Source organism: Polyodon spathula, chromosome 3 (assembly GCF_017654505.1).
Source record: "Polyodon spathula isolate WHYD16114869_AA chromosome 3, ASM1765450v1, whole genome shotgun sequence".
Classification (NCBI taxonomy): domain Eukaryota; kingdom Metazoa; phylum Chordata; class Actinopteri; order Acipenseriformes; family Polyodontidae; genus Polyodon; species Polyodon spathula.
In genome coordinates this window covers 71,911,239-71,924,857 of record NC_054536.1, presented here as the reverse complement: position 1 = coordinate 71,924,857, position 13,619 = coordinate 71,911,239, and the positions used below count along the sequence as shown (strand labels likewise).

The following is a 13,619-nucleotide window of genomic DNA, read 5'->3' as shown; positions in this document are numbered from 1 at the left end:
TAGGGTGACCAGACAGCAAGAGTGAAAAATTGGGACACTTTCAGTTGGTGCGGGGAGAACAGAAACCTTCTTTAAATGAACTACTGAACAACGCAAGTGACACAATCTAAGTATCTTTCTTCTCTAGATTTTTTTTTTTTTTTTTTTTTTATTCCTTCGCCTTCCTGTGTGCATTGCACTTAGGCAGAAACAAAAACATAGAAAAATATAATTAAAAAAAAAATAAATAAAAAAATAAAGTGATTAACTTTCTTATTTACTGTTCAGATGACAACGATGTTTTAATCAGCCTATCAGTGCGTCTGTACTGGCTTTTCTGTGACTGAAATCTAGTTTTCAGCAAACAAAGCAAAACAAGCAAAGTATATTTTGGCTGAGGATCGTGTCAAGACTTTCCCCAAATAAACTGTACATGCAGATGGAGGTAATTGTTTTGCACATCTTGTAACCTGACTCAAAGAAAATATGATCGATCACTATTTAACTTCAGAATCACACATTAAACAAAAGGCTACTACAGAGGCTGCTGAACAGAACATAAAACGAACAATAGCTTTCAGAAAAGAAACTGGAAAGTCAGCGCAGACAAAAAAGTATTCTTGTGTTATTTGTACACGTCAAGCACGTGTACCTCGGTTCAAACAACCTGCGGTTACCTTTTTAAACTCAGTTAGAATTTTAGACCTGAATATAGGCAGGTTCTCTTTTTTGACTCGGTACTGACAAAATAAATTCCTGGAAGAGACAAATAACATGTATAACTTGGCAAAGCTTTGCCTTACATATCTAACCAATTCAGTGGATGCAGACGTGCATTCTCAATGTATGGGCAAATCCACACCAGACAGAGAATATTGGCATCAACTGCTGGGGGATGTTGCATGCTTGCCTTTACAAATGCAAACCACACACAGGTGGAGAGTGGGCACGAACCCGGGACCTCTCACACTACAGCATAGCACCGATACTGCAAGCTCCTTTGCAAGGAGCATATATAGGGTTTATTTCTTTGTATGTGATTACGTCACCTACCAGCCCTGCTGCTGCCTTCCCCCGTGCAAACTACACTCTCCCCTGCCAGCCTCAAGCCCGCCCCGGACTTGCTCACCAGGCTACAGTCCAACGAGTGAGTGCTGGGGTACCTGTGTCCCCTTCTGGCACCAATGTAGCGATCTCGGTTACTGCAGGCAGGCACATCACACAGGCGGAGGGCGGGAGCGAACCTGGGACCTCTCGCACTAAAGCATAGCATCGATACTGCTGTACAAAAGAGGTGGCTCCTTTGCAAGAAGTGTATATCAGGCTTATGTCTTTGTATGTGGCTTTGTTACCTACCAGCCCTGCTTCTGCCTTCCCTCATGCACACTACAATAATAATAATAATAATAATAATAATAATAATAATAATAATAATGTATCCCACAGGTGTGATGTTCACATCCAACTCGCAGCAGTATGACGCTTCGCTCTTTTTTACACAATTTACAAGATGCCTTTGTTTTTTTCCCCCCAGTGCATTTGGTACTTGTACTTTTTGATTTTTAGTGACCGGATCGTCAACAACACCAACCATCATGACACTTCACCAGTAAAACCAGACACACAGGCGCACGCACCAAGAAAAACACATAACGCATACCGCATCATGTGACTGCAGGTTAACGTGATTGGACAGCCGCATATATGCAATGCAAACAATTCACTCAAACAACATGCCCTGAACCAGTAGAGTATGCTGTTGCACTGCGAGACAGTACATAAGCCACATATACGAAATTTCCTAATGAGAAAATAAAAAAATTCACATTTTACGCCAGTGTTTTCAACATTTACTCTAAAAATAGGAACAAATGGCATCCCGACAGTACCTCAATCGGGGCGTGAGACAAAGCTCCTAATATCAGGACGGTCACGATTTTATCGGGACATCTGGTCACCCTATACTTTGATGTGCAAACCGACCCCTTAGCGTTGAGGTGAGTGTGCACAAAACCCAGGTACCATTGAGATTATTGACAGACAGATAGGATAAACATTCTTTCACTCATGCAAGGGCTTTCTGAAGGCTACTCTACTTAGTCTTAAGCTTACAACCCATGCAACAAATCAGGTATTTTTGTTTAGTACATAGAAAAATAAATTTGAATACAAAAATATAGGAACTGTATCTAATAATTTTTCATTTACGTAAATCATGTTATTTGCAGGTACAGAGACAGCATCTTGCATAATATTATATTATAGTATTACACAGACAAGTTGCAAAATGTTAACATTTATTCGAGCATCTCTGGTAGGCCTCACCATCAAATTAATTATTTGCACATCTCAAAAATAAAAGATTCAATACATTAATATAATATACAGATTTAGTATTTCAATGATGGGTATTTTAGACACGGGCGATACAGGAGGCCTTTACAGTACTAAAGGGGTGTTTGGCATATCTGTCTGTCAATAATTTCTCTGGTACCTGAGTTTTGTGCACACTCACCTGATTGCTCAGTGGTCAATTTACACGTGACCACTGTGGTTCTGCAGAGTAAGAAACACTGTACAACCATGTTTGATTAGGATATTTTGTTTACAGATATCTTTTTGGAGAAATGCTTAAAATAATGTTCATGCTAAAATTGAACATATCAGCCTAAAGAATATTTACTAAACATAGATTGCACAGTGCCCTTTTACCCATACATTTACTCAACGGGTAAACCCATCAAATACAATATTGATAAGTGATATTTTATTTTTGTCCAACCCTTCCTTTACTGTTCCAATGGTTTATTGTAGTGATGGTTCTGTAAAAATAAAATCTGAATTATATTATCTAAAAATAGTTGATTTATGTAGGTACATGCTTGAAAACTGCTCCTGAGCCACCTCATTTAAGCTCTCTTGCAATCAAAATCTGTATAACCCAAAATATATTGTAAAAAAACCCACAACAACAAAAAAAAAAATAAGCAAAGACCAAATTATGCAGATAATGCTGCTAATGCAAATGCGAGGTAAACCCAAGCCAGTTGTTAAACATAAAATGGACACCATAAAATGAATATTAAGATTTCCTTGAAATTATTCAACATATTTCACTTAATACAGTGTGACAGAAATACATTGATTCTTGGTTGTAAATCTCCCTCCCGACCTGTGAGGGTGCTAAGCAGCGAGAACAGAATTCCCTGGACGAGCCTTACTGTTCTTTCCCAGGGTTCAAGGGAAGTCTGCCAGCTAGGAAGTGGGCGAGACTCAGTTGCAATAACTCACTGACCCAGAAGGGAAACGACGTAGAAACAGCCACAGATTGGACAGGCGGTTGCACTCGTTTACCAAGGGGTCATGTGTGACAGCGTAAAAGGGGACAGAGAATCGTAATCTGTTCCTTCGCGTTGGTTTTGTGTTGAGAAACTGAGAGGGACTGTGAGAGACCCTGTAGCCAGTGAAAGAGTATCGTGAGTGTTTTTTGCTTGTTTGTCTGTGTGTAATTGTTTTGTTTGTAACACTACACTAGATGGCTAACACAATTGTGGAGCTGTTGCCGACGGCCAGCACTGCACTACTGTCACAAAATAAACTTATTCATCCACACGAACTCTACTGCACTCACCCAGGACTGGTGACCATGTCAGTATTATTGTGGGATAGATACATGTTGTTTATTAAGTATTGTTTGAGTCTGCAAGCCTGTTATTGTTTACCCCGTGCAGTACACATTGCTGTGTATTGCCGGGGGATTATTGTTATTGGTCACCAGACGTGAATACAAAATAAAAAGCACTTTCCAAACCGGATTATAAAGCTCTGTTTGTTCATTACCGCACTGCATCACTCCTGCACCTGTTTCCACTCAGCCACTAACCCTAACCCTAACCCTAACCCTAACCCTAACCCTAACCACATACAGTCACTGGGGGACTGTAATAAAGTGTTGATAAATGGTACATAAAAAAAAAACTGATTGTTTTTCTGGTACTTTTTCTTTAACACCATCAAAATTTGGAAGATTGCTTGTGCAAACCTTCTGATTAAATAAGAAACAAACTGCTTTGTTTATCAAATCAGTTAGCTACGCCATATTGGAAATATCAACATTTGTCACTTACGTGGCATCATTTGTCATTGTCAGAGGTTATCGGACAGCTGATCTGTAATCTCAAAATACTCCGAGTTAACCATAACCTTTCTTTGTTTTTTTTTTTTTTTTTTTTGTTTAGTTTTTTTGTTAAAAACTGAGAGTGACAAGTTGGAATTACAACCATATACAGTAAACATATTTATAAACAGATTCATAAAATATTAGTATTGTTAATTTGTATTTATTTTTTTATTTAAAATGTACTACTTACTATCAATATGTTAAACTTGTAACTGTTGGTGCTTTTTCTCTCTTTTAAAGGGATACTCCATTTATCATGACTGTGAATTACTTCCACACGACAGAAATTTGAACACAAAATAAAATAAAGATATGCTTTTTCCAGTATAATCTCTATCGATTATTACATTTCACTGGACTGATAAATTGACTTCTGTAAATAGTTCTTATAATCATTAAAAAAACCAGTAGCGCCATTAAGTTATATATTAGAGAAATATATTTATAAGGCTTTCAATAAAATCAAGGGTTTCATTTCTATCTTGTGGTAATGGTGCCTAAACACAATAATTTCAAATTTTTAAAGCAGAAAAGTTGAAAATTAAATTGCAAAGGGTCCTTAACAGACCTCTTCGCCGTTGCACATATGTAATAATGTCAAGAGAGTATGCAAACATTGCTTTTCTCTCAAATGCCCTCAATTACTTCTGATTGATTTTGGTGGCAGATTTGGAGTTTGTGCTGTTTTCCTTACCAGGGGAAGAACAAGTAGAAAAAAAAGCTGGAACCCTTTCATGTTGATGGACAGGTTGTAACAATCAAATTTCAGCCAAGAGGAGTTAGTTAGAGTCCTGCAGGTTGGGGAATTGACAGTATAAGGAATCTGGACTGGTTTCAAATATAATCTCCAGATCTGCAAAAGAAAAAAAAAAAAAACATACTGTACAAAATACAGTGGGATTTGTCAACAACCACATAATAGCATATTTGCAATAATTGAAACAATATATATTACAAATGCATGACAACAAATAGTAATATGAAAAAAAAAAAAAATACCATACTAGCATTTATTGGTATAAGAAGCAGAAACAGATAGTTAATCAGTTAGTGTTAATTTGCTGGATTAAAATTGTGCAACACTACAAAACACATTCTTCCTAATTAACCAAATCCAATAGCTTTTTTACAACCAACCTTGTATAACTGCAGTTTTTTGCTCCAAGATTCATAATAGGGAAAAAAAAAAAGATTTCATCTACCAAATTCTCTCTCAGCATTAGTCATCGTAGCAGGTTCCAGTAAATGAATAAGCTGAATGAATCATAAAGGTTCTGCTTGTGAAATCTCTTCTCAGGTACTGAATCTAATTATTTTAAAAACAGTACTCTGGTATTTTATAAAATAATGGGAAACACAACAGTTTTATCTCCTGGGAGCTATGCTCCACCTTTAAGGAAAAGTGAAATACTGCTGTGGAAAAACACATGGTCACCAAATCAATGTAACTGGATACTTGATCAAAACCATCTTATATTCTTCTCCTGTTCTGTCCTGTTTGCCTCTCCAAAACACAGAATAATATAGGAATGGGAGAACATTGTGATTATAATTCCCAGCTGATGGCTAAATAAATCCTAAGTTTTGTGTTTAACTGGAACATGTTACCAAAACATTTTTACTATCTATAAATGACAATTGCTCTTAGGACAGTGTACTGGTTAGCAAAATGTTTAGCTGTATCAACCAAATCTGTACAGTCCTAAGCCCTTTTAGTATTTCTTATCACCTTCAGTATTGTGATCATTCTTGAGGCTACTTAGTTTATGACCTCTACTGTAATTAGAAAATGTAATTGTTTCCCAACACGCCTTCTTAATTGACAAATAGTACTTAAATTTTAATGGGATTTAATAGCATACAATCCTTAATGGAGTTCAACATTTCAGATGCACTTAAAAACACAGGTATTTAAACTACACTGTAGCTACATTTGTGTTACGTTGTTTAATACATTTATTTAGAACACAATCACATGATCTGGAAATAAATGTGTGTTAAATACTTGAATGAATGTCTAGAGTTCAGTCCTCACAATCACAGAACAGTGTGCTTCTAGTAAACAATAAGAAATGTTAACTACAGTCTAACAGTGTGTAGTTAATGCACTGGTACTATATACAGCATTTCTATTTCATATTGTAAATTGCAAACCTAATTCCATGAATTTAATAATAGTGCTGTTTTTTCAGTGGTGGTTTGATTTCCATGTTTGACCATTTCTGGGGGGATAGGGCTTGTGATAGCCTTACATGTACTTTCTTAGCCATGGTCTACTTGACATTTACATATAAAAAAGTAACATTTATTGAAGTTCACAAGATGTATGGCTGTGGTTTGTATATTTTTTAAAATAATTGACAATGTTGACCCAAGGGACTTTTTCAACCTGAAAAAAAAAACATGGACCAGGGGTCACAAATGGAGATTAGATAAAGGGGCATTCAGAACAGAAGATAGAAGGCACTTTTTTACACAGAGAATAGTGGGAGTCTGGTACCAACTCCTCAGTAATGTTGTTGAAGCTGACACCCTGGGATCCCTCAAGAAGCTGCTTGATGAGATTCTGGGATCAATAAGCTACTAACAACCAAACGAGCAAGATGGGCCGAATGGCCTCCTTTCGTTTGTAAATGTTCTTATGTTCTTGGCAGACACTTCAGTTTAGATTAAATACAAATGTGCGTGTTTTACCATATCACTGGTCTTTTCGTTTAGCCAAAGTAGTTGTTTTATGCCTGACCTTTGTATTGCAAACATGCATCACAAATGTGTGGACATTTACATACAGTACTCATACTTCAACTACCAATACATTAAAAATAAATAAATAAATAATAAATAACATCAATGTCCAGGCACCAAATTAATTACTCAAATAAAGACAACATGGGTTACTTACTGCTACAGTTACATACATTTAAACACTGATATTAAAAGTGCAGTGTATTTCCAAAGCTGTTTTTATTTCACTTACTGTTCTAATAATATACACCAGTAGAAAGCTGTAAAAGTTTCTACAAAAAGAAATGAAACTGAAGTAATTCACACAAACAGGGACATGCATGTACAGGTTAAATTTAGAGATCATTTACTGTGTTACCTCCAGTATTTCTTTTGTAGGTTAGCTTACATTGTCATTGTACCTTCAGATGTCAAACTGTGTTAATGGAAGGGAAGCCGTGGGGTTACCAGGAAATGCAACAGGAAATGCAACAGTCTGCTTAATGCACTACCTTTACAGAATTCTTAGCTCAACGAGAGGGATGATCTATATAGCGATGGATCTAAATCTAGTCACCTTATAAGCCTATATTAATCCTTCCAGTGTTTTCCACTAGAGGTCATTTATTAACAACATTTTTAAGACCATTAAACACAACAGAATACAACTGAAAGAGATCTGCAAATATGAGGTTTATCAATTTTAGAGCAGTAGTATCAGATCCACTTCTGTTTTAGACCACTGTGTCTTTTATTTACGTAAACTCATTTTATGTACGTAAATCATTGCGTTCATCACACTTCTATTTTACTTTATGATTCTCAACTCCAAGTGGAGCTTTTAAATCAGCCCAAACATGTAGCTCTTTATTTTATTTTTTTTTAAAGTGAAGAGAAATTTTGAAGTAGATAATGTTTTTATTGTTTGTAATATTTTTCTAGTGATTTTTCTAATTACTTTGACTGAAGTTCAAGATTTGGAGAAAAAACATTAAAATAAAATGTGACTTAATCAACTAAACATTGTAAAACTGCAACTTTCGTGTAACTGTTATTTATTTTTATTTTTTTATTTTTTTAAATATTTTAAATAATAAAAAAAAGGAAAAGCAAATATTTGACTTTCTCCAGACACATAAATATCTTTCACTGGACTAATGTTGATTCAGTTTGAATTTGTAAAAGCTGTCATGTACTTTTGTAGTTAGAAAAATGAGAACTAAAGCAAAGCTGCTCAGACGATACATTAAGAATGGGGACTCCTAGCAGGGCTATCAAAAAGCATGTTTCAAAATGAATGTATTGTGACCAAGGAGATCTATCAATACTCTGTGTAGTATGGGCTGGTAAATATCCCAGAAATTAATTAAAGCAAACTATGGGTCATATATAGTTTCAAGTATTATTATTAAGGAGACTTTTCAAAGAGCCTATAAACAATATTTCTCTTTTTGTTCTTACAGATAGAGAAAATGCCACATTTTAAGACATGACAAAACACTTGCAATATGTATAATAATATAGTGAAGCTTTTTTCAGAAAGAGTCTTTGATTTAATAATCATGTGACATTATTATTAAATGTATCCCATGAGTAAGTCATGAGTAATATTGGTGGCTTAATACTGCAAACTACACAAGGCGTTTTTACTGCTGTCATTAAAAGACTGTAATGAACACATTACAGTTCCAAAACTTTATTGCAGAAGTTTCATATTTAAAGTTGAACTGACTTGTTTGGCCACTGTATATTCCTGTTGAGATTTCTTGTAACCATTGTGTGGTTCAAGGGGCTCCTATCCTTTCTAATCTTCAATCAACTCGCTTTCTAAAGCTTCCTTTCTGTTCCGCTTGCACTTCTGCCCCATCATTTCCCCCATCATCACTATTGCAATTGTATCTCCCTGCAGGGGGGCAGGTGAAGCCAATCCACCCCACTTGGATGGCATCTCTCACTCAACCACTTTAGTACAAAACTGCTCAAGCACAATACTGTATTCTAACACCAGTGAATAAACCTTTGCAAATAATATATTTTCAATTTGTTGTTAGAAAAGAAATTACAATTAAAAAATGCATTTTAAAAGACCAATGCAATAACAAACAATAATAGCACATTGGTTTGTTGTATTGCCTTTTTTCATCATCATACTGCATGTTCTTACACTATATTATGCATTTTTCACACTTATTGCAATTTGCTATTGTGTATATTTCTAGTATTCTCACAATAGTATGAAAGAAAAATATTATCCTTACTGGTTTTCCACCACTGGATTTATTGACCCTCATATCACTAAAAACAAGTTGTATGGAAGTGATAAGGTCAGCTGCTATTTAGATCATTTACATTAATGATCTACATTTTTGAAAATCTAAATGATCGTGCCATTTTCATTTTTAGGGCCCTCTCTGGTGACTTTTATAGTTTTATAGACAGCAATTAATGAAATTGTACTGTTAAATTATGCAAAACTAGAGAGAGCCATACTGTAAAGATTGAAAAATTAACTGGTTTTACATCAGCCACTGTCTAAATCATTAAGACAGGGTGTAATATTTTTATAATAAAATAATGTTTATTAACACTTGTAGAGCAGGACATAGTCATTGCCATTCATGTGGTTCACTGTTTATATTTGTTTATAGCAGGTATGTGCAATCATTTATGCTGTTTATTGTTATATAATTTTGTAGGTAATAAAGGGATTGTGGGTCTCCATAATTTAGCATAATTATTTACCAAAATATTTTCTTCCCCTAACTACTAGATGGAGAATGCAAATGCATGTGTCCAGTTGCCTAGGACAACCATCAAAGCCTGAAGGGCAAGTACAAATCCCCAAAGGCACAAACAAAATAATGAATGGATTAAAGACCTGGTCCACCGTATTCTAGTTTAAGAGGATAGATTATGATACATATACAGCTGCATTTGAAACAATAACTCTCTTGGGCATATAAAGGTGCAATTAATTGATTTGCAACATTACTGTTCCCCAAAGCCCAATCTTCAGTGTATTTTCTTTGTTGTTCTAGGTCAAATAACAAAATGCATTCCTATATCCCTCTTTAATGGAAGTATAAATCTGGGGATTGTCCTTCTTTGAAAAAAAAAAAAAAAATACAATTAAGCTTTTTAAATCATGGAGTAACTATCCAGTTGGTGCAATCTGATTTTCCACAGGAAAGCTATTCAATATGAAAAAGCTGAAACTTCTTGGGTACAATACATCACCCTAGATAAAAATACAGTCATAGCACATCCAAACCATTGACGCTTGAAGATGTTTGTGATTTTTGTCACAAATTATATTGTTTTAATATAATTAATATTGTATTAGCTTGGGACAGAACAAACTAGATAGTGTGATAATGGTAATGAAAAGCTGTTTTCTTGTGGAAAGTGTCTGTTAACTTTGTGCACTGCAGCCACAGCCATTTGTTCAAATATAAATTTTCCAAGGCAGTAACTGAGATTATTTTAAATAATAGTACTTTAAACATAACAATTTTAAAATAAGTAAAAAATAATAATAAAAAAAAAAAAAAAAGATTTTTTTATAACATTACTAATGATTTTTTTAAAAAAAAAAGAAGAAGATATCAATAGTAAATTGTAAACATAACATGCAGAAAACCACCTGGTATGTTTTTTTTCATTTCGAAAATTTATTTTTAATTTGTAATAAAATATATATTATTATATAATATTATAATATATATATATATATATATCATATATATATATATATATATATATAGCAATATATATACAGGTTTCAATGTTTTGGTGGAGCAAAAAGTAACAGTGGAAATACTAACAATGAATACTGTGTTAAGCGTAGGGTACCATTGTTTGAATATGCTATGGGGCTGGGTGTGGCTTTATTCTGTTATTTTTTAATGATGGTTGAACAGTTATGGTATACACCAAATACACCAAATAAATAAATACATACATACATACATACATACATACATACATACATACATACAAATAAAAACATCATCTGCATCCCTCTGAAGAACATGTATAGCATTATAACAAGGTGTTTAACTGTTGTGAATTTTCAAATCCATTTCGATGTATAGTGTACTGTACTCATTTCAAAAGAGAAACAATACATGGCTACTTATAATGCTACTAATCGCGTTAACTTTTCTGAAGATTCGTGAAGAAACACAACCACTTACTACGAGATGCACATACCACACTTTACCAAATATAATAATAATAATAATAATAATAATAATAATAATAATAATAATAATAATAATAATAATAATAAACACCACATAACATTATGCATTTACTTATTATAGCTACACTCCAAGTATAGGAACCCATTCTAATATGAGAACTAGCAACCAGTATTTCATTCCCGCATACATGACGACTTTAGACTCATTGATTCAGATAGCGTAAACCACAATGCAGAATTAATTGCTAACTTGTAGACGATATCACAATGTATCACGTGATCGCACAGTAAACAGGGACTTCGTATTTTCCTGTAATATACGCATACTTGTATAACCAATTAATATTCCGTACTTATAGGAATTTTGTTTTTGAAATTCAGCTTGACTTGTGATATGCCAGCCCCGTCAAACATTCTAGCCACACTGAGCACCGCAGATGCAGATGCAGCCATCCAGATCAGCTATTAAGAAAGTCATTGCTTTGTAATGATTGCACTGATGCATCCAAAACAAGTATTCACCAAACCTTTTTTTTAATTTATTTTTTTTATTTTTTTAAGTAATATACATAAAATGCTTTAAATTGTTTAAATATCAAGAGAGAAGTACAATCTTACCATTTCAGCTGTAATCTTTCGCAGAATGACGTTTGTAAAACACCTCCCAGCTTCGAGTCCAATGCATTCACATACAAGCGGGTCCTGTTAACTCAAAATTACCAGCACATGACTGTCGGGTTAGCACGTATGTTTTCAGATACAGGAATACGTGGGAGGATTGGTTCTTTAAAATCTCTTCAGTCTGTTTATGTTCGTTCAAACTTTCATGATTGCAAATGCAAGTATCTTTCACGGAATCTACTTTCTTAACCTTGTCGCTTGGGACAATTAATGTTGCCCTGGAAGAATCTATGCAGTCAGACGTGCTCTCTTGCGGGATGATTAGCCGATTGTAAAAATAAATAAATAAATAAATACATTTTAAAAATTGCTTTGCAATGCTGATTACAAAATGAATCAATAACACTGTAGGTACTGTACAGACATTTACTGACCAGAGCGTCTAGTATAAAATATGAAATACAATGTTTTTCTTTTGTTGTTTTTTTTTTTTTTTTTTTTTTTTTTTTTTCCCCCCCGCAGAAAATACACTACATATAAAACTGGCAGTCCTGCAAGACAGCGTACGCCTCCGAAACAGATGTTCAAAGGGAGTAGCCAAACATTGCAGCTCCACAGCCTAATTGAATATGTAGAATGTCTATTAGACCCAGTGAAAACGTGGCGTAGGTGGGAGTATGCTGATATATTGCTTATCCAATGAAGGGTTTGAGTGGTAGTATTTACAAGCAGGGTTGCGCTAATAGTTTCACAATGGCGTTGTTTCACTGGAAACATAACACGTTCTAAAATACCAATGCGCTTTCAGCCAGAAACTACAAAGCCAACCCTAAGGACCCGTCACATATGGTATTGTTTTACTAGCTATATTCTGGTGAAATGTCACCCTCCTTCTGAGAAAAATAAGTTACTTTTGCTCGTGACTTTAGTGAGTGAAGCTCCATGGAGTTGTGTATTCAATCCATCTCTGCCTGAGAGCTAAGTCTTTGACTTTTTAAATATAATACATGACTAAATCAAAGAGCTGTACACTCAACTACTTAAAAAAATGCATTTCATAGGATTAAAAAAAAAAATAAATAAAATAAAATAAAAACGTTCTGGAGCATATTGTTCTGTACTAGCTTTTCAGCTTAAATATAGTATGTGCCTGATACGAACATTCCTCTTCTTAGAGGGGACACTATTTTCTGCTGTTTCTTGTAATCGTTCTGTCACTGGTTATTGTGCTCAAATAACATAGATTTTTTTTTGTATACCAAATGTACTGACCAACATAGCTTTACTCTGTCACTCACCTCACTGGCGCAGGACATCAACATGTATGTGTTTCAAGGCTTACAGCTTTCATTTAACACAGTTGGATTGGAGGTGATCCATTATTCATAAATTCAAATCCATCAAAATCTGAGTGAGGACAGATTTTGAATCTCATGTAGTAGATGTGTATCATTTCAGGACCTTGGAGAGCATACTGTGAGCTCACGTTCAGCAATGGTATGTGTTGTTTTAAGTAAGTATGCACACAATATCATGTAATGCACACAATCATTTAGCATACATTTGTGAGAAATGACAAAGTAATTTGTCCATAGATCTGGAGAGTCAATTATCCCATTGTCATGAAAATTGGCTTTACCATTATTTAGCTTCATGCTATTAAGAATATCCATTTCTGGGGATGGAGTGCAGTGTCAGTCTTTCCATACATCCGTCCATCTGCACGTCACACTTACATTTTTTACAGTGTCTGGATTGCTGAAAATCTTGCCCTTGTTGTCCTAGATGGAACTAAACTTACAGCAAAGGTTCCAGGATGCAGAACTTTATCTGTAGTGTTGTATCTGAAATATTTAAAAATCATGCAGTAACAAGTAAAAAAAAAAAACAACAAAAAAAAAAAAAAAAAAA

At 34.5% G+C, this 13,619-nt stretch overlaps 1 protein-coding gene across 5 annotated transcripts in view; it reads right to left on the bottom strand.

Moving 5' to 3' along the window:
• Nucleotides 1–12,417, bottom strand: part of LOC121313374 (pituitary adenylate cyclase-activating polypeptide type I receptor-like) — a 94,139-nt gene extending 81,722 nt beyond the window's left edge. For 4 of the 5 annotated variants that reach the window (XM_041245815.1, XM_041245817.1, XM_041245818.1 and 1 more), the window contains exons 1-2: nucleotides 11,706–12,417; nucleotides 4,854–5,012 (exon numbers count right to left, since the gene is read on the bottom strand). In XM_041245815.1, coding sequence (XP_041101749.1) covers nucleotides 4,854–5,012; nucleotides 11,706–11,708 — 162 coding nt within the window. In that variant the 5' untranslated portion in view covers nucleotides 11,709–12,417. The remainder of the gene's footprint in view (nucleotides 1–4,853; nucleotides 5,013–11,705) is intronic. The other variant, XM_041245816.1, reaches the window with a different exon arrangement.
• Between the last annotated feature and the right edge of the window lie 1,202 nt (nucleotides 12,418–13,619).